We start from the raw sequence: 26133 nt of genomic DNA, 5'->3' as shown, positions 1-26133 counted from the left end.
ATTATTATTTTCTTGGGGTGCAAATATGTAGCATCCGTATACCCCCTGAGTTACCCCCATCTAAAAGGGGTAAAAAAAGCTGACGTAGTGGGTCCTAACAAAAGAAGTAAATGCTTTGGAATTATTTAGGATTTGTTTGTGTCTTGTATTTTGTGTTTCTGGTCCACAATAATGATAAAAATGGTGCTAATGTGCATTTTAGCGTAATGCAGTTTATATAAGATTAGTTAATGTGGACCATATAAGATAATTGTCTTAATATTTTCTTAGGGAATGCTGTTTTTATACTTACTATGAATGGCTAACCCGAATCCCACAATAGACTATGTGGACAATTTGACCAATGCAAATGAAATATTACGTTACAATTTATTTACTCTATGATGATGATCGGATTCGACATAATTTACAGACTACGACAGTTAGCTAGCTGAAATAAAGTACATTCTAACAATCGTTTACGGTAATTGAAGATACATGCATAGGTGTATTTAAAAAAAATAATAATTGTATTAACCCCAAACATAGACGAACAAATAACAGGACTTTCCTAGTAGTTCGTTTCAAGTATTTTACATCAAACATAAAAAATGGATAAGAAATCTTTTGAAATTGTACTGGACGAAATCAGAAAGGTATGTTTTTCCTCCTACTCTTGTTTGAAAATGTAATTTGATAGAGACTGATAAAGATAATTTTTTAACAGAATTTGCAGAAGTAGAAATTCTAATAGTAGGAATTTAAAAAAAAGTTTAAAAATACACAGCATTTTAAACTTTTTTTATTATTTCACAATGCTGTAAGCAATGTTAATCCTAGACATTTTTAATTGCTACCAAGAATGGACGTGGTAGTGAATAATCATGCGGTATTTTAGTCTTTGATTGCCAACACATAGCTTTTCATCCATAAACATCTTCTGTTTGAGCATTCAAATTTTAAGTAAAATAATTCACTTTTAAAAAAGTGTAGGCATCGTATTTAACATTCTCATATTAAAAATAAAAATTATGATGCTTCATCACTTCTGTTTGTACAAAGGCCTGGAGCTTGTGTTTGACAGAACTGTATGTACTGTAAGTCTGTTGTCTAGTGTTAGATCTTTTAGTGCATTCAATTCACAGGTTCTAATATAAACTAATTGTCAGTTAATTAAACTATCAAAAGAGCTGATTGTCCAAAAATCTAGCTGTGGAATTGTGGACTACCCCTGTATTAATGTGTGTTCCAGATATTTCAAATGCATGGACATTTTCCATGACATTTAGCAGGGTGTCACAAGCAGGTTAAGTTGCAGAATTTTGGAATACTGATAACTTTACATGTTTCCCCCTTAGTGTGTTCTGACCGAGCAAAGGATTAAGGCCATTGAGCATGTGCATGGATATTTCTCAAGTGAACAGGTAAAGTACTGCACCAATTGTCTATTCACTTCTAATTTTAATCTTTGCTTTGTTTGAAATGATGGAAAAGTCTATTTTTTCAATTACCTATCACCAATTACAGTATGTTTCAGTTCATAGATACTGTTGCTACCCCTGTACTGTACAAGATTAATATATAGACTAGCCCATATACTTTTCCTATTTTTGCTTGTCATTCGAAAAGCAGTGAGAACTATAGTTTTTTGCATGAGAGTTAGTACTCATTGGAGTAGTAAAACATCTACAAGCTTATGGGTCAAGCTAGGTCCTGGGATTAGGCTAAGGTAACCCTGTCCAGTTCAAACCCACAGAGACCCAGTGGCACTTGGTCATTTGTGTACTGACACCTGACACTTAAGTAACCCTTGTCACAGTCAGCTAATGAAACAGACTGATGACAATTGGACCTTATGGCTCAACTAGCTCTCTCAGGTATAGTCTTTTATACATGAGCTAATAAGGACCCAGAAATTATTTCTTATAATTTATTTAGCTGGTCCACATCAGTGTTTTAGTCCAGTCCCGCCATTACAGCCAACTTGTGAAGATTGATTGTGGTTTTAAAAAGGAAATTGCTATTTCATTGTTGGCTGTTGTAGTGGATTGTTAAATTATTCTCTGCATTGAGTTAAGAGCTCATTTACAGTAAACGGTGGACACCAGGAGATATGAGACCCTAATGTATCTCATAACCATAATTAAGAGTGTTCTGTTCCCATAGAGGATTATGTTTAACGTTTATATAAAAATGAACAAGTAATATTGTTCCTGGTTTATTCCATGCTGAAGAAAAGAAGAAAGAAAACGCAACGTTTCAGCCGTGGAGCCTTCACTTGAAGCTCACACTTGATCCTCACACCTGAAGAAGGCACCACGGCCGAAATGTGTTTTCTTTCTTCTTTTTTTCCAGCATGGAATAAACCTACTACTTGTTCCTTTGCAGCCTACGCATGCTGACGCAGCTCCCCACCTGAACTACTTTATATAAAAATGTTTTCAATGCATGACAACATGGACTTATCAGCATTCTTATAATGTAAAATCCTTGTTGCTGCTGTCAGTGGCTTTAGCAGTTTTGTCATCAAGTAAGCGTGTGAGGTTTTGTTTTTGCTTTTTTGCACAGGTGACAGAGATGTTGAAATATTTCTCATGGGCAGAACCTCAGATAAAGGCTGTGAAAGCCTTGCAACATGTAAGTTTATCAAGTTTATCTTTTCAGCTTTTCCGGCCAATTCTCATCACTTACCTAGTAATTAAGAACCAAGATTTTGAAATCTCGGGTGGCACGGTGGTACAGGGTTAGCATTGCTGCCTCGCAGCATTGTGGCACTGGGTTCAGTTCTGGACCTGAGATGCTATCTAACTGGAGTTTGTATGTTCTCCCCGTGTTTGCATTGGTTTCCTTCTGGTGCTTCGGTTTCCTCTCGCAGTCCAAAAACATACTGGTAGGTTAATTGGTTTCTGGGAAAATTGGACACGGTGTGAGTGTTTGCCCCTTTAGAAATGCGTGCCCTATTTTGTTTTGGTATGTCTGTCAAATATAGTAAAAACAGAATCTGATTTTTCATTATGACTTCAACCACTTCTTCATTAGCTATGATTATGACAAACTGAAAGTGAAATATGGTTAATTATTGGTGTATTGGTTTTATAGTATTTTTAAAAAGTAAATCCAGTCTCATTCCACACACCCTTTGTAATTTCAGAAAATGGTTGCAGTTCCTACAACCAAAGTGGTGAATATATTAAACTGCTTGACCTTTACGAAAGACAAACTCATCGTCCTGGAGTTAATAGCACTGTAAGTACTAGGATTGTGTAGCACAAGCTAGGTGTTCATATGTGGGGGACTCAAGGTCCTGATATGTAATGGAGCTAGAAATATAGTCTAGTTATATATTATTACAACTGTTTGAAAACACCTAATATAACTATAACTATAAGTCAGTGAACAAAAACCCATTGTTTACCTTAGAAGCAGTGATGAATAAAATGATTAGTTATTTCATATTTAATTTCTATCACACTGTGAAGTATTGGTATTTACTTTTATCTCTTTTCAGAATCTAGACCATAGATGTCTGTCAAGAAACTGTCAGACTCCAAACTAAAGCACAGTTGTGGTCAAATTTTAATTAATAAGCAGTATAAACATCCACATGTATTGTATAAACCACTGTTGTACATTAGGTTTCAAAGTGAGATTTAAAAAAACGTGACCCCTGAATATTTTTGTATAGACAGTGACAGATCTTTTGCCAGGATAGGATTCCGTGTTGTGTCAAGCAGAAAAAATAGTTTGTATAATAATTGATACAAATACTAGTTGTGAATGTTTTTATTAAATTGTCATCTTTACAGGAATATCTCTGACGCCCACAATTACCGTCCAATTGAGGACCTCTTTCGATTTCACCTGTCTGAAAAGAAACGTTGCCGTAGGATCTTAGAACAAGTAAGATGTTGTGAGTCTGTCAGGTGCACAACTGTGCCCTTGTGGTGTCTGTGTTGATTTGGGCTGTAGGTACTGTACAGTATGTGGCTCAGAGACCATCTGGAGAGGAATGGAAGTGCAGGCATTTGCAGAGGAGACACGAGGAGTAAGATCTTCCACAGCTGTGTTCAGTCATTTTTCTCTAAAAACTGGAATGAACACACATCCGAAGGCTCTACTCTGGTAGTCATGAAGTCAGACTAGTTTTGAGGTTTTGATTAAAACAGGAGAAAGGTTATGTTGCCTATAGGTTTAAAAGGGAGAAGTGGCTTTCTCTCCTCTGGGTTAAAGAAGGTAAAGCACTGTTTACTTTTCCATGTGGTTAAGGTTAGAAGGAGGAAGCACAGTGCTGACCTCCCATAATTTAAAGTACAGTTTGCCTACCAAGTCAGGGTGGGAAGGTTTTTTACCTGGGCTGATCAAGTCTAGGCCCCGGTTAAAAATTTCCCACAGGTGTGTACTAGGGATATCTCCCAGAGGTGCATCTGAAATGAGAATACTGGTTGGTGAATGCTTCTTTTGAAATAATTTAGCCACTTTAAATATGAAAGAATGCGTGTGTCAGATATAATATCTAGGAAAATAACTAAATGGTGTATTTCCAGCAGTACTTGCTTCAAAATTCTGAACAAAGAATATTTATATATACTGTATATGATATCCAAACAAGCCACAGCCATCTTGGAGAGAGTGTGTAATAGAGATGCAGGACATTCCAATATAATTTGGCAGTGTCCAAGAATTCAATCTTATTGTGAAGAACTGTGGTCTCGGATTCAGGATATATTATGCTCAGAAATTTCAAAGTCTTGTTCAGTTCTGTATCTGGGTAATCGGCCTGATGAGGTTGTGGGAGGAGATAAATACTTGCTTAAAGTATTTTTGGCAGCAAGCAAGAAAGCTATAACACAGAAATGGATATAAAGACATCCCGCGACCAAAGAAAACTGGATTGTTATTGTTTCATTGTTTCAGAGATTAACGAAATGGAAAAATTAACCCTTCAGTTAAGACTCCAGAAGGAGGTTTTTGAGAGGCATTGGGGAGATGGGTTATTTGTATTACCTAATGATAATCATTTTATGTTTTTGGAAGTTTTTTTTTTCTTCACCCTCCTTTCTCCCCAGCACTAAACCATCTGTCAAAATGCAAAAGAATGATAAATAACAGACTTCAGATTCATTTATGTTTGTATTACTTGAGATTTTTTTATTTCTGATTACTGTTGTATGTTCAGAAAAAATCAATAAAACGTAAGTAACAAAAAAAAGATATCCAGACACTTGATAATACTCTCTATACATTACATATGTATTACAATATATACAGTATATATTGTACGGATTATACTGTATATGCTTGGCAATAGATTACCATACAATGGAAATAAATTAAAAAAACTAATCTTACAGAATTACGAAGTTCACCTAGATGGGTAAAACAGACTTGTTTTTTGTTCTCATTCATTTTTGTTAGATGGTTGGAAATGCTGTGAAGGTAACTTAACTTGCACAGGATGTTTCATTGTAGCTGATTTTGCTTCTCTGGTTTGTTCATTGGCAGGCTTCTAAAGTTGGCTGCAAGGCTCCTTTAGCCATGATCTCATCCTGCGGTATGATCCCAGGAAATCCGTACCCTCAGGGGAAACCCAGTCTCTTGAATGGCGTGTTCCCAGTAAGTACATACTGCACAGCATACAAGAACATACAGTAAGAACCCTTATACTGTAAATGAGAGGCCATCATCCTATGTAGACCATTTGGTAATTAGTAGGTAATTCATCCAAGAATCTCATCCTGCCATTTCATGAAAAAGGCCACAGTCTCAGCTTTAATAATTTGGCTGGGTAGCTTGTTCCATACTCTTATACAACTCTTGGGGTATAGAAATGCCTCTTGATGTCAGTTTTATGTGCTCTTCCATGTAGTTTCCACCTGGGTCCTAAGGTTTATGTTTCACTATTCGTTCTAAAGAAGATCACCGAGTTGTATTGGCAGTTGAAGTTTTTAGCATCACTTCATCATAAATATCCGCACTGGTGAAATCTTTCTTTATGGTCATTTTTATATCATGGAAAAACAATACAGTAATTCTGCAGTTTTGTTTTTGTTGGATTTGTTGGCATGTCATTCAAACTGAAGCTATCCTGAAACTACATTTTTCTTGGCCCTTTGTATTGTATGTATAAATTAATGGCATAGTTTCTCCTATCAACGATGGTAAGGATTTATGCTTTCAGGTTTTTAACTAGTTTAAGATGTCTGGCAAAAAAAAAGTAAAACATCAGTATTATTTTGAAACTTCTTTAAACTTATTTTTTATTAGCTTTTGAAGTATTGGCAGAAAGACTTTCAAAGCTTTTTACCAAAGAGCAAAATTTGCTTTGTATCTGTAGAAAATGCACAATTTCCAAAACTGTAGTCAAGTGACAAATGTATCTATATAGATAAATCAATTTTATTTCTCATACTGACATAGTCCCTTGATAAATATTTACCTTGTACAGACAGCACATGCTATTTTGCAGTTAAAAACATTGAAAATTATCTTTGAAGTCTCCATGTTGTTCAGCCAATAAAGGATTTTTTAGTGTGAAAATCACTGGGTTTGCAGTGTTATCAATTATATGACGAGCAGTATTCCTTATATTCCTTTCAGGCTAAAGGTTAGTAGCATAAAAAGTAAGTGAATGATGACCGTGAATATTTTAAAGAGTTAATCAATGTAGTCTGCCTTTTTTTCTATACTAGTATGATAGTTGTAGTGGGTAATCACTATGAAAAGAAAACTAAAGCTATGTAAAGCTATGATCAGAAAACTACTGGCCCTTCTAAATAAAGAAATAGAAATCACCCCATGATTGTGCTGCTTAGTATTTTGCAGAACCAGAGTCAATTTCAGTAGACTTCAGCCATGTTACCCTGAAGTATATGCTTTTACAACCTTTATTCTTGAGTTTCTCAGTCAGAACAACAGCAGAGGATTTAATTGTTTTTTTTAAAGTGTAGTGCCATAAGATTACATTTTCTCATTTTCTTTTTCTGTGTGTAAATAAAGGGAACACCAGCCAAAAAGGAAAATGACGACAATAACAGTGAAGGCAAGGGGATTGCAGCACGTATCCTTGGATCGTATAAACCAGTAAGAACTCAGTCCACGGCCCAGCTTATATCAAAATTCTGTGCTGATGGCCATGTTATCGTTTTCTTTCTTGTTCCTCCACAGGCTCCGTCTACATACAATCCTCATAAACCCGTGCCGTACCCCATACCACCATGCAGACCCCACGCCACAATCGCTCCAAGTAAGCCGTGTCTGCCTGTGTTTTCTTTTTTCATGTACTGACTCCCATGACCATGGCACCCGTCAGTTAGGGATCCACGCAGAAATCCGCTCAACAGCACTCAAACGAGTTTAAGGGTGGATTAAGGGGTGGAATGTAAAGAACATATGAAAACAAGCTTCACTGGGGGAAAAAGCTCCAGGGAAAAATAACATATCAAAGCTGGGCACTTAAAAATCCATTCCTTAATGGTATTAGGAACAACACTGAAGCACCAATATGAACATGCCATAATGATGTAATAGTACTTGACCCATGACTAACAGAATGCTGTAGCAACTAATGTAACACAAGTGGATATACTGCATTTTGAGCAGACAGGAAAAGAGTATTCAGACACATGAACTTAACCTAGATCAATTGTCGGTCTCAGAATCTTAATGATCAAAATTTAAAAAAACATTCAAAATAGTCTTGGGAGTATGGTACAGACCCACTGATTCAGATGCAAAGTCGAATTCAGTCTTACACCATAACAGCAGGGAATTATGAATGGAAGAAGAAGTAGTTTTCATGGGAGATTTTAAGCTCACATAGAGTGGGTAGCACTAAAGGAGGCTACAGCACCAAAACCTGAAATTGGTAGATTTGGCTATCGATCACTTTCTTGCTCAGTGTGTCGGAAACCTACTAGTGTGAATGTTTGTATTAATCTAGGGTTTTCAAAAAGTGGTATAGTGAGGTAAATGAAAGTGAAAGAACGATTAGAGAACTGCAACCATAATATGGTATACTTTGAAACTATCCAGGTAGACTATGAAGGAAATAGGCAGATCTCAGGAGGGGTAGAATGGAATAGGGTAGATATATATAACTGGTAATATTTTAAAGACTTTCTGCTTAAAGTAAATAGATAAGAACATTAAAATCATTTATGCAGTGGTACACATGCATAAATAAACTAAGAAAATATAAGAATAAAAGAAGCACTTTATAAAGCAATCAAAAAAGAAATTATGTAGTTGAATGAACTAAAGTGTCTGAGATGACACGGATTTGGCTAATGTATCAAATTAATTTTTCACTCAGGTTTAACTCAAATTTCAGTTTTTTCAATGAAGGCACAAATAACATACTTCCAACTGAGAAAAGACACATTTCCATATCGAATAACATTAGCATAAAATGGGCAGACATGTCTAGTTACTAGGAGCTGTTAAGATAAATCTCCAATTATACAAGAAACTAGAAATGATATTCATAGGCCATTGAAACAATAGGCCATTGAAACTATTCTAACAGTTTCTTGAGACTTGTCAATTGTTAATGTAGGATCCATCCACAAAAAGGGTGACAAAACCTAGTAATTGCAGACAAATAGGTCTCTCTTTTATTACTTGCAAGGTAATGGAAACAATTATTAGAACTAAACTAGAGAATCTGTCCTTTGGCAATAAGATTCAATAGGATGGTGAATATGGATTTAGAAAAGGTAGGTTTTGTTTAAGTAACTTTCCAGTATTCTTTTAACGAGCTTATGATGTGGTATATTTCTACTTTCAGTATAACACACTGAAAAAAAGATTATTGATCAAATTGCAGGCAGTAGATATTAAAGGTACTACATGTACTTGGATTAGGAATTTGTTATTAGCAAGGTGATATCTAGAAGGTCATGATTGATAGGTCTCTAATCTTTACTGTATTTCCTTGACAGTACAAAACTGATTCCTCCATTGCAAATGAATTGAGTGACCTGCTCAATGGAAATCTGTGCCTAGACTTAATTTCTTCTTGTCTTTTGACCATACTGGAGCAATGACTTTCAAATGTTTAAATTGTTGTAAATGTGCTGTCCAGTTCATCGTTTTATGCAAAGCATTTCACAGGCTTTTGAAGTATGTTCATTGCATGGTGAGAAGTAGGTTTGTCATTTTTTCTGCTTGGCCTTTGCTTAATGGGTAAATACAATAAATAAATAACAATTGTAGTATCTGCATTAAAATATCAGTAGTTACTTCTACTGCAATATTGCTGCTATTTTTGCTGGGTTACACTAGGCAATTAGTAATACTTGGAAATACATATACTGTAACTCTTTCTAGCAGTTATTGTCCATCATAAAACCCCTCTTAGGCTAGGTTAAATGGAGAGGTGACGTTTGGCATGTTTTGATATGGTCTTTCTGCTCTTCCTCACCTTTCCAGGTGCATATAATAACGCAGGGCTGGTTTCTGTAGGGGGGGTGATAACTGCTAGTGTGCCCCCTCCTCCGTATGGTGCCACTCAGAACACAGCAGGTACGCTATACTGCTCCCAGTGTAATGGCTTCAAAGCCAGCTAGCGGAATCTGTGGCTGCTTTTTAAATAGCACCAGGTCTAAACTACAAATGCTTTACCAGCTGTTTAGCTATTCCTAGCTGTTTTGTGGAATATATCATTCTTGGTAAATCTACCTTTTCTCAATTGGACAAAAGTATAAATCTGTTTATTTTAGCACTTTGTATTTTTTTTCTATATGTTCCACGTTTCTAATGTTTTGCAAGTCTGGTGTAAAATCCTGATTTCACTATTTTGACAGTAGATCGGTTCTTATTTCATGACATATGTGCGTCCCATTTAAATTCAGGAAGTGAGAGGCTATAATAAATTTACACTGCTGTTTATGAACACTGTGTGCTGTGTCCCCATGCTCCACAGGCCTTTCAAACAGTTAACAGACTAGCCTTCAAAGTGGTTTTGCTTAGGTTCAGAATTTGCTCCCCTTTTTCACCCATCAACTAAAGAACTGCTAAAATCTCAAAATGTATACTTAAGTAAAAAAAACTGCTTTGCAGAAGTCTTTAGCCCCTTTCACATGCATAGACTGATGGTGAGCCTTCTAAAAAGTATTTATAATACCATGCATGCAGTACAAAATTGAACAATCCTTTCATGCAGCCATTTTTTTATTTAAATTAAAATGTGTGTGTTATGAATGTTTTTTTTACCGATACCTACTGGCAAAATAATGATATAATATACAGTACATTATGGACTAGTATATTTGTTAAATATGATATTAGTTTTTAGCAGATTGTGTAAGCTCAAAATGGAACTTTCAGTCAGAATACTGGTGTTGATATACTTAATTTTCCAAATGCTGCCCTGTGATCTTTAATGACCAAGTAGTCAGGACAGCCTTTTAATTTCTCATCAGAAAGACAGTGTGCCATGTCACTGTAATGGGGCATTGTTTTAAAGATTTTAGTAATCAAACCTTAAAGTTAACAAATTGACCATTAAATGTACAGTATACTGCAATCATGTGGCATATTGGCTTTCAGTACAAGTCCACTGTACTACTGTATATCAGAGCCAACAGTCTCACACGTATGCAGACAGTTGGAACAGTTCAGTGCTCTCACTAAACTGCTAATGCTAATGAATAGCAACATGAATAAGCAACATATCTCCAGACTTTTGTAACAGTATATGTTTCTTTCTAAACATTTATCTCTTGCTTGATTGACATTTCCTTATTTTTTTTAAATAACTGTCAGCAAATTAGGAGCAAATTCTACACAGAGCAAAACAGCTTTGAAAAATCTGTATAAACCATACTCTGTACTGTATCTGCACCTAACTTTCACAGCTTGCTTTTAAGTGCTTCAAAAGGCTTTTTTAACACATTTTTCAAGTTTTTTCACATTCATTTTGCAGTTTTTTCTCTTCACTTTTGCTTGCTATGCAGCAGTAGTCATCCACCAATGTGAGAAGATAGAAACAGCACGTCTGCAGTGTATGTTGATTATGTAGAAAAAAAGAATAAAGGAGTACAGGTATATGACTAAACAAACATCTTGACTTATAATACTGAAAAGGAAGTTCAAAATGTTCTAAACCATTTTTTAGTTTTTCTACAGATCTAATACTTGTATAAATGTGCAACCAAAAGGAATGATTAAAATCAAAATGAATATAGAAGCAGGGCAAAGGTCCTGGTTATGACGATTCACTGTCCAGAAGTGATTTCCTACTCTTCTTGGCATTTGCCCTTAATTGAGTTTAGTTGCCATTAAATTGGATTTCCACACTAATTTGATTTGACATCTGGACTGAAGTTTTTTATGAAGATTCTTTTTTTTCCTGAACAGAAAAAGAGGACAGTGCGAATCCCAAATCCACACAGCCTCAGTGTAAGTCCCCTCTTTGGAAATTACCATTGATGGAGTATTCTAGACTACTATGGGGGATGTAAGACATTCAGATGTTGTTTCCCATTTAGCTCAGACCACATGAAGTATCATCGGAGACATTTATGGCTACAGGTAGTGTCATTTTTAGATTGAATATCACTTCATTGGTGTTGCTTTACAATCCCGTATTGATTGAATTCACTGTAAAGCAGGGTCACCAACCCTGGTCCTAGAGAGCCACATAACTTGTAGCAATTTCATTATGACCACAAAAGCAGATTGTTTGTTCCATTAAATACTGTAGTGGTCAACTGAAATGAAAATATCAACACCTTGTAACTTTCAATGACGACAGCTGGCCATCCCAGAGGTAACATAACTATTTAACTTAATAGTCTGATTAACAATACCTCTGATTCCAGTCTTTTTTAACAAATTGATGATTTAAGACCTGTTGCCTTCCAGTACAAGGGTTGCCCATCCCTGCTTTAAAGGTGCCATAGACTGATACAAGATAAGCCACAAAATTCAAAAGCATAAAACCTCTCTTGTTACTAATTTTCAGAATTTAGTTTTATTTTCCTAAGTTAGTTTTATAGCATTGTAAGTATTCTTAACAGCAGTAAGGTAACATAAGATGATCATGAACAGAAGCCTATACAGGAATTGCCCAATTGCGAATTCCAGTTCCACACAGCACAAGGTTTTGCACTCTACCCAAGCAATCTGTTAAAATAAATGTAAGGACCACAAATGTATCCTGCATATAGACAGAATAAAATGGTACAGTACCTGAACAAGATATTATTTTACTAGTTCATTGAAATCTAATAGAAAGCAGAGAAATAAAACTTCATATCGTTTCACAATGTAGTATTGTTTGCTTTGCATCAGGAGGTGTTTGCAGTCATTGTTTATCAAGAGAGCTACATTAAGACAATGTGTGATGCACTGCTAATTTTACTACACAATACCTGGAGAGGGATACTGGATACAGTTGGTCTCTGGGACTCGGTATTTCTGCACATATGCCGGTGTTAGGCAGCTTAGCTGCACAAAGTGCAGTGGAATTCATTACAGCAGACAAAAAGCTCCATAAATAGAAAAGTTTACCAGAGTATAGAATAGTGTATCAGAAAAGGGTACCACAGTGTCAAAAGACAACAAAGCACAAGATTAGCACACAAATTCAGATATAACTTTTTCTTTCATAATCAAGTTTGCGAGGAGTAATATTTCCTTCTGTCTCTGCTGGATGTGAAATGGCTTTGCGGACTAATGCTGAATTTCTGTTTGCATGGTGGCTGACATCTTGTTGTGCACAGCTGAGATCTCTGCTTTCTACTGCCAGCAGTGTTCATTTGTTTTGATTTGACCAGTACTGCTCTCTATAATTGTGTCTTTGTGAAGCCTTGGTAGTATTTTTTTATCTTGGTTGGTGGTATGGTGGTACTTGTGCTCAAGCTTTGTAGAGAATGTACAGGCTCACTTCCCATACTTAATTTAAGGGTAGTTGGTTTAGAAAATAAGTTTTATTATTATTATTGCTGACAATAAAAAAGTCATTAGTGATTGTTGTTATTTTGTGGAGTGGGCTACCAATCATCACTACTGTCACTGGTAAGTAATAATAACAGTAATCACAAATTGGAGTACACAAGGATTTATAAATAGTCAATGTAAAGCAAAATATATTTTCTAAATTAGCAGGTTGAGGTAAACAATGCAATTTAATGTTTTTTACAAAAGCATGATTCTAGGTTGGGCCACGGGGTGGCGATATTTCTCAACGTTTTATGTAAAAGTATTTCCAATCTGTGTTGTTAGAATTTAGTGAAAAACAAAAAGTTTACATATTTGAGGAAAATGGTCACCTGTACCATATTCAACACTTTGTCAGTAATTCCATATATCCATATATTAACACTTTGTTTTTCTCATTTTTGTGTCCAGCTCTATCACGATCAGCCAGCCAGCAGAGCCACACCTCCAGCGCCCCTAGCACCACATTCTCTCCCCATGGCTCTAATCCTCCTACCCCTGTCACCCCAGTACCGGCTCACACACCCTCTGGCCAGCCTCCTCCGACCACCCCCATCGCCCCCGTCTTCCCAGGGCTAGTGCCTGTGCCCCTGCCCTCTCCCTGCACCAGCACCTCTGCTCCTTCTGTCATCAAGGGGCCTCCCCTAACTGCTTCGCCCCAACTAACCCCAAGCCCCAGCGGGCATTCCACCCCTATCCCTCAAGGGTTTCCTGGAATCTCTCCCTCCTTGACCCCTACCCCTTCTGTCATTAAGTCCCACACCCCCTCTGGGACCCCCTGTGTTACCACAGTCCCCAATGGCTCCTATACCTCTGGCATGTCCAGATCTGCCACCCCTTCTGTCACCCTAACCCCTAAGGGCTCCTCCATCTCTGTACCCCATACTTTCTCCCCTCAGAATCAGCTCCCTCCCTCCACCCTAGGCTCAGCTGATCCTTCCCCATCTGGATCTCTGGGAATTCCCACTTCTGTTTTCAAGGGCTTCCCTTCATCCGATGCACAAGTGCCCTCTTCCTTCTCAGTGCTCCCTCCTCCTGCCGCCAGTCCTGCCCAGTCCCAGTCTGTCATCCGGAGCTACACCCCCTCTGCCACCCCTACACCCCAAGGTTCCTCCACTCCTGGGATGCCAGTTTTCTCCAGCCAGGCCTCAGCCACCACTCCCACACCTAAACCTTCAGCCATGCATTCCCAGAATATAACTGTCAACCTAGCAGGGGCTGTCAACCCCCTTTATGGAGCCAGTGGGATCTTGGAGCAGCATGTGGGAGTTCTAGCAAGGCAAAGTGGTGGCAGCAGCAGCAGCAACAGCAGCAGCAGCAGCAGCCCCGTGCCCTCTGCGTTCAAGGGTCCATCGCGCTCCAGTACTCCTTCACTCAGCTCGCTGGTGATGCCCAATTCTGCTGCCCTGGCTCTCAACCGGTCACTAGGCCTCAACCACTCCTCTGCTTCTGTCCAAGCCACACTCACCAACTCCATGGCAATGGCTGGATTGCAGGGTCTGTCTGCCCTGGGAACGCAGCCTGGGGCAAACCCAGCTACCCTCGCGGCTGTCACTGCGGCCTTATCCGGACATTCTGGCTTCCCTGGTGCTCCCTCTCTCCCAGTTTCCCTCACCTCCAACCCCTCGGCTTCATCCTCCTCTGCCCAGGCCTCCGCCACTTCCTCTGCCATGTACTCGGGCCTACCTCCCTCCGCTGCCGCCTCCCTCTCCCCCTTCGGCCTGGGCCTTTCCACCCCTGTGTCCTCCATCTTCCCCGGCCTGGCCCCTGGTCCCCTAGGCTCAGGAAACGCTGCCTTCCCCGGTTTTGCCGCCTCCAACAGCCCCGCCGGCAGCCCTGTTCTCTCCTCCTTCATGGGGCTCCCGGGGCAGGCCTCCTCCGTGGCTACTGTGGCCCCCTTGCAGGCTGCAGCAGTAGCGGCGGCGGCGGCGGCAGCAGCGCCCTCTTCGGCCCCCGTGCTCCCTGGCTTCGCCTCAGCTTTCAGCTCCAACTTCAATCCTGCTTTGGTCGCTCAGGCTGGGTAAGTATGTCTTTTATTAGTTAATAAAACTTGTAGGTGTTGCTACTTGCAGGTGTTGCTTCTCATTGGTTATTGAAACTTACAGTACCTAACTTATATACTATTATTCTCCTTATATATTTAATGCCTCAGCTGATGTTGTCCTTTAGGTCCCATAGTTTAAAGTCTAAATTTAATAAGCCTGATCACAAAACGAAGACATAATCCTCAACTACCCATTTGAATGGGTTAACACAAAGGCCACACAAATTCCAGTACATTCTTTGATTAATGCAGCAGCAAGTAACCAGTACGGTTCACTTCCAGAAAAACTCAGCTGAATTATTGCTATCATCTGTTTGTGTCAGCACAAATTAATTCTGAGGACAGAGGTTGAGCTAGTTTATTATCAGTGTTTGTACTTAAATGGTTTTAATCCTAGGGCTGTGTTTTTTGCAAGGGGACCTTTATACACACACTGACATTAAGTTGCATAAATGTACACACAAATTGTATTGTTTCCCACATCAGTACATAAGTTTTGGACCACATGTGTTGGACATCATGTTATAAGCTATAATGTTACCTATAATTTCATATTTCCATACAAACCGAAAAACTAGATAATACAGTCCGATAGTACAGGAATATAGGGGAGATGTTATTAATACCCATGCCCTTGGCAGCAGTGAAAAAATCCTTTTAACAAGCCCACAATTTTTAATGCTTTCCTTAGAATCCCTTTGTTTGTGTATAATGCTATTTACGTGCAGGCTATTCACAGTGCTGAGAAAATATTTTTTTGACCCTCCAGGATAATTATGGGAATTACTGTTTTTCATCATAATACCCTTGGTTAATCAAAACTGGTATTTTCCTAAATAACCAAGAGAGTCTATATTTCCCAAGAATGTTTTTTGAGACACAGTGGTGTATGAAATATTAAATTGCTAATTAATAGACAGTGTATATGAAATAATAAATGAACTTCTACTTTACCTGGTACAATTAAGGGGGTAATCAAGTGGTTGAATAATTAGGTAACAAGTAAACAAGAGAGTGTCTTTGTAGAGTTGGAGGAAGAGCATTCCATAATAAAGGAGCAGTGACAGAAAAGCATGGTCACCAAAAGTCCAAGATTTAACCCTGGGTACAGTGAGCAAAGGACCAGCCTCACATGAACAGAGCCTATAGGAAGGATTGTAAACACTTAGGAGTTCAGAGAGTCAGTGACAAGATCTTGTATTGAATGTGTGACTTTATAGGCAAACAATGTATAGATTTAAGCATAGGAGTAATATGTTCCCAAGGTCTAGTGTGAGTTTTAAAGTCTAGCTTACAAAGTTTTAGACATACTGTAAATTACTGAGGAGAGTGCAAGGGTACCCATAGTGTAAAGACAGACATTGATAGAAATTCAGGTGGGTAGCTGCGTCAGCATGCGTAGGCTGCAAAGGAACAAGTAATAGGTTTATTCCATGCTGAAAAAAAGAAGAAAGAGAACACAACGTTTCGGCCGTGGAGCCTTCTTCAGGTGTCACACCTGAAGAAGGCTCCACGGCCGAAACGTTGTGTTCTCTTTCTTCTTTTTTTCAGCATGGAATAAACCTATTACTTGTTCCATTGATAGAAATTGCCAAGTGTGGGCAATATTTCTAAGGTGAAAAAAAATGTCACAATCAAATTTTTAACATGGAGCTCAAAGACAGGAGAGGAACAAGCATGACTTCCACATTCCCTACTACGGCTAATGCATGAATGGAAAAGACATCCACCATTACCGTAAAGCACTCCAGTCTGGCCGGGTGACATTTGCTTAGCTTCAGGGCATTTCATGTCATGCAAAGAAGAGATAAGTAATGGAGGTGGGAGATCAGAAGGGGAAGACATTTTAGCATAAATCTGAGTTTCATCTGCATAACAATGGAACTGAAGACCATGTTTGCATATAATCTGAATAAGAGAAAACATATATTTAAAAAAGTAGTGGGCCCAAAACTGAACCCTGTGGCACACCGTGATTGACTGTCAAACAGAATATGGGGCCATGAAGGATGCAGAAGGACCAAGGGAAACAAAATGCTGCTTGCTATTCAGAGAAGAGCAGGATCAGTTAAAGACAGTACCATTGATAGACAAGGACATTTTGTAAGCGATTGAGCAACACTGAATGATTAAGTATATCAAAAGCCACACTAAGTTTAATGAGCATGAGGATACTTGTAGCCCTTAAGAGAGATGTTGTAAGTAAATCATTCATAACCCTGACGAGAGCAGTTTCAGTGTTATGACTAGAGCAAAAACCAGACTGGAATGGTTCAAACAAATCATTAATTATAATGTAAGCCTGTAATTGATGTGCAACCACATGTTCTAAAACCTTAAATAGGAATGTTAAATTAGAAATTGGTCTGTAGTTCATCGCTATACAGTATCAGAATTCAAGCCAGGCTTTTTTAGGATAGGAGTGATTGATGCAGTCTTTAAAGCAGTAGGGACCACACCCATGGAAAAGGAACTGTTGATGTTATTGACAATTAACAGGCAGATGTCTGGCAGGCAAGCTTACAGTAAAGAGGAAGGGATGGGATTTAAGCAACAGGAAGTTATTTTGCAGCTGTTAATAATTTTTGTAAGTTGATCTGAATTAGCTGAGCTAAATTCAGAAACATCTTGTACAGAATGTCAGTGGAAAAGCTAGGACTCAAATATTGTCTGAATCCAGTATAAGGCTAATGCTTGATTCAGATAATCACAGATTTATAGCATCAATTTTGGGTTAAAAGAATTGCATGAATTTAAGACAGAGATCGGGAAAGAGCAGATTTGTCATTGGGTTTAATGAGATTGTTAATAACAAAGAAGGGCACTTTATGATCTTGTAGTCCAGAGCTGATTGTATCTGACATATAGGAAGATCTGGCAAAAGCTAGAGCAGCTCTATAGACGTGCCCTATAGATGTGTCCATTATAAAGCTGAGTGGGATCTACTAGGCCACAGCGTTCCAGCGCTGTACAGCTAGGCTCAGGTATATACAATGGAGAGGAACACTTGAAGGAATCAGAGAGTGTTTTAAAAAGGGTGAGTTTATTTTAGTTCAGCTGTCGAAGATGACCAGACTTGTAAAAGGGGAGAACTAAGTACAGCATTTCAGTAATCAGAGTGATTTACAGATTTCATATTTCTAAAACAATGTCACTGAAGAAATGGATACTGTATACAGACATCAAATAACAAAGCTTTATGATAATAAAATTGTAGGTCAATATCACAAATATCTCTTATCTTTGGGACAATTTGGACAAAAGGACAGACAAGATAAAGGGTGTGACTACAGAGGTAGGTGGGAAAGTTTACCAGTCTCTCAGTGTGAGACTCTTGTAACCAACTAGGAGCTGTTTTCTTTCACCTGTAACCCTTCACGTGTTCCTTTTTTTCCTTAAAGTGAATTAAGACCTCCTTAATGTGTGTCTAGGTTCCTTGAGAGATACTGATGTAGCAGCTCTTCATTCTTCCTCAATGTAGACTTCGGGAGACGCAACGTAAATGTGCTTTGCCTTTTCTGCAGGTTGACAACTGGTCTGCAGCCTGCAGGTGGTGCTGCATTCCCAGGGCTTCTGTCCTTCCCAGCCATTCCTAGCTTCTCTCCGAGCGCATCTCCAGCTGCTCTGTCTGGTCTTCACAATTCTGCAGTGCAGTCAGCACTGTTGCAGGTATTGAACTCAAGTCCTCAGCAAAGCTTCAAAAGAATTAAAGATCTCAGTCCTCCAAAAACAAAGTGCCATTACTTTTGTTTGCCAGATGTTTTGATGTAATGTTCGGAGTGATATGCAAATAATGTCAAAATGTTTAATTGCTGCTTAAGCTGTGTTTTGCAAGGATAGAAAATTTAGGTTGAATCACTTCCAGCCGCTGCAAGGAGATTGACCAGGTGCAGTGACAATCAGGGCCAACATTCTTGCAGCTGAGCAAGTCATTCTGCATGATTTCTGTAGAGAGACTTCAGTGTTTGCCAGTCATTCAAAGAGCGAGACTTTCACAAACAAAATAGGATCCGTAAACAAAGTGTGGAAAAATTGTTTGCTTTTTATTGAGGAGGTTTTGCCCATAAGACCTTAAAAGCTATACTTTGAACTTGGAGTGTAAGTTCTCAATTAATTTTATTTGTTATCCCAATGCTTATCGCAGCCCCTAACAGTGAATTATATTACTGTGATTGCATAACATACTAGATTATTAAGCTTTTTTTAGCTTTTCCAATCTTAGTGCCTGGGTTCATATCTTGCTTTGTTCATTACAAAATGAGCTTTATGATTTGTAACTAACTCACAACGGACACTTACTAAGCAATTTGACTTCATTACAGAGACACTTGGTATGAGAATCCAAGGAGTGGGAAATATTGAGTCTGTACTGTAATCTCAGTTCCTCCCAAGTGTGCTATAACTCTCTACATAATTAGGTGAAGAACTGTTGACATCAGGGTATCTTAACCCAGATGTTTTGTCCGTTTATCCAAGCAATTCAGCTTTGACTAATGGAGTCAATATAAAACCACACGGATCTGCAACAAAGTTAAACAGTCGAATACTGAGTAGAACAACTTGCGTGGTCAAGCCTGGGTCATGTCATTAACTGATTGTGACCAAATTGCTTCAAGCGATGTCCAAGGAGAGTAAGATTAGTCAGCCAGCATTCTCTCAGCGATAAAACGGCTCCCTTTGGCCTCCTGGGAACTTGCAGGCCTGCTGTGCTGTCAGCAAGGGACACACATGTCCCCATTCGGAGCTGAACTTTCAGGGTGGGGCTAGGTTGCGTGTGATGAGTTAAAAAGTGGCAGTTTCTCCAGTGCGCAAGTCATAGGTGTCAGCCAACACTTCACATTCCAAAGTCATGTGTGCAGTCATAGGCTTCAGCCAAGTCATAAAAAACACTCATTTGGAAGTTCTTAGTTGCAAGGGTATAGCAACAAATAATTGACAATTCTCTTTTTTTAAAAAAAAAGTGCAGTTTGACAATGATGTACAGTACATCATACACATAAAGCAGTACTGTGAAGTCCAAGTATAGCGGTGACAGCAAGCCCATGAAGTGAGAAATTAAAATACCATCTAGATGTGGCAGAAGATTTTTTTTTCTTTTACTGGGAAACTGAATTTTCAAAACGCTGACAAGTCTTTCCAGCTTGTTTAAGAATCCCCATGTCCAGATTAAAAGGTATCGCGACTGTATGAAGTGGACTTTCACAAATCATTTATCAAATGAACTAAAACATTCCATTTATGATGTTTCAGGCACATTCAGCCTCTGCTTTGGAGAGCTTTCCGGCACAACCAAATGGCTTTACCAACTATCCTTCAGCACCAGGAACCCCATTTACCCTCCAGCCTGGTCTCCACCCCCAACTAGGATGGCAGTGATAAAGTTTTAATATCAGGAATCCATAGCAATTAACATCAAGCATATACAGTGATCACCGTTGACATCAAGAATACTGTATATAGTGATCAGCCTTGAATTTGAAAATATAGTGCTTGACTTTGACTTAAGAAATACATAGTGGTTAATTATGATTACTGGAATATACAGTGATCAGCTTTGACTTATGAAATATACAGTGTTCAACTTGGAATTATGGAAGATACAGTTATCAACCTTGACTTCAAGAATATATAGTGCTTGACCTTGACTTACTGAATATACACACAGCACAGTGCAGAAAGAGTAGAGCCAACTTGTTGGTGAAATTCAAAATGCTGTTTGATCATTTCTACACTTGAGTAGGAGGGCATTCGTGCATTTACATTGCCTAACACTCGAGAGAGGGAGAGAGCTCTCTTGATGAAGAGGAAGTTTTCAGAAAGGGTGTTGGGTATAGTAGATGTTAATTTTTGAATGTTTACAGCTACCTTACATTAGGGTAACACCTACAAAAGAGTTTTCAATTTTAACTGAAAAGATTTATAGGATGATTTCCTGATGATGTTTTTAAATTAAACTTACTTTTGTAAGTTCTGTTGTGCAAATAATTTGATAAAATGAGGACAGTTGTTCAGTAAATCTTTATAACTATTTGAAAATGATGGGATCACATTCAGGCAAAGAAAATAATAATCCACAGTGTACAGGTATGTGTGTTTGTGTATATATGCACATTGTGTAGTGTACCTTGGGTTTTTTTGTTAGTCTACAAGATTGCAGAGCAGACTAGATTTTTATTCATTATTATAATACAGAGTATGGTTTTGACTAAACATACAGTATCCCATACTGTCAAAGGTAAATAAATTAAATAGGATTACTTTTAATGAAATGGTGTGCACTAGCAATTACTGATAAAGCTATGAAACTTATTATCGCAAGTCTTATTTTCTTTTGTACCTGTTATGATTGGTTAAACTGTATATATTTACATATTTTAATCCTTTTCATAGCACTGTGAAAGAGGCATGTTTTCTATGGCTGTATGTACATAAAGTACGCACCCGTGCATTCTTAAAAGATATTTTTTATGTGAAATCTTTGTGTTGTGGGCGGTGAAATTAACTCCAGCTGTGAATGAAGTACAAGCAGCCTCCTAATGTCTGACAAAAAAACAGAGGAAAAAATCTGCATCTTGCACCCACATTTGAATATTGGATTTGTAGTAGAACCTTACATTCTTGGTTATAAATGAGCTTTGCTTAGTATTCCCTGTTTAGCTCATACAGTTCATGATGTTCATTTTACTGGTTACACTAAAGGATAATATTTGTGATTTGTGATAGGAGAACTAGGACAATGTAGCAGCATAAACAACATCTTTGCAAACATTTAAGCAACAGTTTTACAATCTGTGCCCAGAAACATAACTCCCACACACCTATATACTGTAGTGAACAGAGTTGACAGATACCAGCATGTAGTGGCATGTTGTAATTGTTTTTCCCATTTCACTCTTGAATGTCCTTGTTCTTAGATCACAAAAATACACAAGAACAGTTGTAAATGAGAGACCATTCAGCCTGTCTAACCCATTTGGTATTTAACAGATAATTGATAACAGTGATCATCCCACAGTTTCTCTCTATACTTTCCATGGTCTTTTGAGTAACGTGCCTCCTGTTCTTGGTTCGAAATGGTCTTCTAAAATTTGTACTCAAAAGGTTCAGATACAGTACTTAAGCCTGTTAGTGTGTGACTTTCTCTCTGAAACCTGGGACTCTATCTAGTTGCTCTTCTCTGGGCTAATTCCAGTATTTGAGAAATTTTTCAGTTCCTGTTTCTTTTTATTTGGAATATGTGGTAAAATAAACACCTGTCCAATAAATACTGTAGTTATACTTATGTATACATAAGTCACTTGAAAAAGTCAACAAACTGGCTTGGTTAAAGCCAGTTATTGAGAGCTTGATTGGAATTCAGAAACAGAACATTCTGTAGACCAAGGACTGGAGACCACTGATGTAGATGCATTTGCGCGTAGTTCAGATTTTTGTAGGTTGTTTAGGACGTTTGTGATTTAATATTTTAACACAATCTACAAAATCTGGTTTCAATTCAATTATAGTATTTCTGTTAGAGTGTTTGTCACTGTCACTCAGTGTACAAGTACTTTTTCTGCAGTAAATTAATTCAAACTGAATTAACGTACAGTGCTTTTCACCGCGAAACAGTATCATTGACAACGTTGTGTTCACTTTTTATACTGTATATAAATGCACAAAACATTTTTAAATTGATTATGGTGTACAGTAAAATATCCATCAGGATTTTTTAATCTCACACCATCTGTTGTGACTTGTGCCATAGGCTATGTGGCAATGAATAACAGATACATTTTTTTTAAATGACCAGCTTCTAAGAAAAAAACTTGTGGAAATTCTGACTCCTACTTTCCTATCATGTTGTAAAACCGAAGCAATGAATAAACAAACCTTGGTGTCTGTTTGTGTTTAGTTGATGTGTGAATCTCAGAGAAGCTTTAGTTACAATATAATACCTCAGTTTGTATTCCCACTGATTATACTTCACTTTTTGTTTATAATTTCTCTGATTTGGCCAAGGAAGGTAAAATATGGGTCAAAAAAGCTCTGTTCCCCGCATTTGTCATTTTGTCACCTCTCTCTCCACTGTAATATCATCTTTGCAGTAGCTTCTTGGCTCATTCCTACTGATGGGGGGAGGGGGGGTTCCTATATCCTCATCTTTATAGCACATTAAGCCAGATCAGTGTCTCAACTGCTCATTAATTAAACCGCTCAGTCCTCGGGTAAGTCCTTCTTGAATCCTTAAAAGTATAGAACTGAATGTAATAAGATCACTTTTATGTGTTTTATCTTTCAACCTGTTTAGTATGTCCTATTTTTACTTATTACTTTTACTTTGTAGTGTGGGGTAAACAGATTTTACTGGAAACCTGAGAGACCTTTACAAATGAAAAGATATAACTGCTGTGTAACTCCTTACTGAACTGAAAAACTGCTGAACCTCTTTTTGTAGAAATGTTTCAAATGTATGTAATAAAACAATAATGAGTGCTTGCTAATGGATTAAGACTGTTTGTTTTGTGTTATCACCCAAAGCACATCAAAACGTGTCACAGCCCTGTAATGGAAAATGTATCCTCTTTGTACATGTTGTGCAACTGCCTTTTTATTTTATGATGGCACTGTACAGTTGTAACCATGCTCTAGAGCTGGGCCCTGTGTCAGCACGGCTCAAACTGACCCATATTTATTGAGTCAAAATAAGAGGTGGGGTTAGAATATTACACAAAGTGCAAAAGACATGTAAAAGTTAAACTACAAACAGACCAGAAAAAAACAAGGGAATTTACAAAATCAATATATTATTCCATAATCCACAAACTACCAGGTTTCAGGTGAAATATCCTGGCTTCTCAATCTCACTGTAACAAAAAATGATTTTCATCCAGTAAGTTATTTTGATCACTGGATAAGAACAAATATTTTAGTTCGCATTTTGTATGACAATGTTTATATATCGGGAGGAAATGCAGCAGAGAGCTGTTCATAACATTTCATCCTCTTTGATTTTGTATTTCTTGATCTTTGATCACTGCATGGTGTTTTCTCCTCCAAACAAAAATATTGAAATCGGGAGTTATTTTTAGCAATTTCCTTTCATTTCATTCCTTTATTTGAGGTATTTTGGATAACTCATGTGAGAATTGCTGTTGTTCCATATATGCTACCACATTTTCTCTTGGTCTGTTAATCTTTTTAACAAGGTCAAAATGTATAAGCCCTTATTTCAGTGCACAAGATAAATGCAGTGATTGTACTCATTTTAAACCAGCTCTTTGGTAAGCATTTTTTATCAGCATCAAATTACAAATTTAATAGTTTGTCACTGTAGGAAGGTAGAAGGCAGATTACTGACCTGTGGGTCTACTGGCTCTTTGTAGTGGTGAAGCACAATGCAGTCATAATTCCTAAAATGTCTTTATGGCGCTAACTTTCCTAAAGCTAAGTTCAAGTTAAACCACAGCTCTCAATAAGAAGAGGCAAAAATTTCTGGAGAAAAGCAGCTGAAAAAAAGGGGGATCTTGCCGAGCTCTATTTTTGTTTATCAAACACATGATAGTAGTAGTAAATCTTAGGTAACTTTCAAACGTTTTTTCTGTCTTAAATCTGTTTTTGCCAAGTTTACTGTCGATGCAGAGAATCTGTGTGGAGCTCCACGTGACACTCAACACAGAATGGAAAAAAGGTGTGGTTGGATTGTGCAATCGTAAGTGTCAGGAAACTCTTTGAGGTTATCAGCATGGTTTAGACTGGAGTAATAAAAAGCAAAGGTATGAATGGTTTGTGAATTGCATAACTGTTCACCTTAGAAAGATCCAGTTAGATCACTGGAAAAATTACAATTCTTAATTGCTCAATGTTGCTGTTCCATTTAGTGCCACATCATTAATTACTTAACTGAAACAAATGATATACACCCTGTAAATTACTTTGTCTAAAAGCATCAAATAAGTTATTGATAATGAATCCACCTAATCTGAAATCACCAATCATATCTCTACAACACCCTGCAACTCACAACTGGGAACCTACTGAAGCTAAGATGGTGTGAGCCTGACCAGTACTTGGATGGGAGACCTCCTGGGAAAGCTAAGGCTGCTGCTGGAAGACGTGTTAGAGGGACCAGTAAGGGGCGCTCACCCTGTGGTCTATGTGGATCCTAATGCCCCAGTATAGCGATAGGTACAATATACTATAAAAAAGGGGGCTGTCCTTTGGATGAGATGTCAAACCAAGGTCCTGTCTTCCTGTGGTCAGGAAATATCTCGGGCATCCCTTGAAATGAGTAGGAGTTTTAACCCATGTGTCCTGGCCAACTTTTCCCCTTACTTTTACCAATCATGGCCTCCTAATAATCCCCATAATCTAAATTAGAATATAATTTGGGAAAATCTATGTAACAAAATAATAAATATATTGGTATATACAGTAAGAAAAGAAATATAAGACAAATTTGTAACTATATCGCAATGTTTCTATTTAAAAAAAAATGTGAACACTATTTTGCTTCATTGTTAGAAAACAATGTAGTGTGGTTTCATGATTTCACATGATGAAAATGTTCACGTGATTTCCTGTTGCCATAATAGTCCATGCGAAGGACTCACACCTGGGCTCTGACAACACGACAAGCTTGTTTGTCAACTGATACTGCTTCCTTCCCTGAACTGAAACCCATATCCATTGTTGGCTCATGGAATTAGGTTAATGTTTAGTAAGAAGGAATTTTAGGATATTCATTCCCTTAAAAAAACATTAGCCCATGGGATATGTCTTAAAAAAATAGTCATTTTTTTAATTTTTAATCAACAAGCTGTTTCCATTCACGGTCACTGATGAAAACATCCTTTTCTGAATCTGAATAGACTACATCATTTTTAGAGTATATGTAAGCCATTCTAAATGGTAGACTAAAGTCCAGCAGAAGTCTGAATCCTGGTTCACTAGCCTTTTGTATTTCCAGGTAATTATTTTTATCTATTACTGTACTTCCCTGGGTAGTCGTTATATAAATAATTATGTCTGCCTTTGTCTTCTCCCCAATTGCCCCTGCTCCTCATCTGCTGATGCTGGATTAATGGTACTAAAGCTTTCAAAATTAATGTTTTGTCAGATTTACATCAATAAGTGTAAAATGAAATATTTGCATATTAACAGATAGCAGTAAGAGATTAGGAGACAAA

The 26133-nt window shown here is 37.8% G+C and overlaps 1 protein-coding gene across 4 annotated transcripts; it reads left to right on the top strand.

Moving 5' to 3' along the window:
• The first annotated feature begins 99 nt into the window (after nt 1-99).
• proser1 (proline and serine rich 1) lies at nt 100-23452 on the top strand. Of its 4 annotated transcripts, XM_015342011.2 has the most exons (13): nt 100-635; nt 1338-1403; nt 2548-2616; nt 3131-3225; nt 3786-3879; nt 5482-5592; nt 6976-7059; nt 7144-7222; nt 9409-9501; nt 11338-11379; nt 13333-14941; nt 18490-18634; nt 20216-23452. In XM_015342011.2, the coding sequence occupies exons 1-13, from the start codon at nt 591-593 to the stop codon at nt 20339-20341; spliced, it is 2658 nt and encodes an 885-aa protein (XP_015197497.2). In that variant the 5' UTR covers nt 100-590; the 3' UTR covers nt 20342-23452. The 4 variants fall into 4 exon arrangements, with proteins under 4 accessions (XP_015197497.2, XP_015197498.2, XP_006628291.2 ...); XM_015342012.2 differs by lacking the exon at nt 9409-9501; XM_006628228.3 differs by lacking the exon at nt 11338-11379.
• The last annotated feature ends 2681 nt before the right edge of the window (nt 23453-26133 follow it).

The sequence above is a fragment of the Lepisosteus oculatus genome, chromosome 5, assembly GCF_040954835.1.
Source record: "Lepisosteus oculatus isolate fLepOcu1 chromosome 5, fLepOcu1.hap2, whole genome shotgun sequence".
Taxonomy (NCBI): Eukaryota; Metazoa; Chordata; class Actinopteri; order Semionotiformes; family Lepisosteidae; genus Lepisosteus; species Lepisosteus oculatus.
This window is presented reverse-complemented; position numbering and strand designations above follow the sequence as displayed.

What these genes read in the sequence shown, in the direction of transcription:
- proser1 (XM_015342011.2), top strand. Translation starts at nt 591, where the DNA reads ATGGATAAGAAATCTTTTGAAATTGTACTGGACGAAATCAGAAAG. An exon ending in GTCCTGGAGTTAATAGCACT is followed by an intron (nt 3,226 to 3,785) that starts GTAAGTACTAGG and finishes TCATCTTTACAG; the next exon opens with GAATATCTCTGACGCCCACA. An exon ending in CCACGCCACAATCGCTCCAA is followed by an intron (nt 7,223 to 9,408) that starts GTAAGCCGTGTC and finishes TCACCTTTCCAG; the next exon opens with GTGCATATAATAACGCAGGG.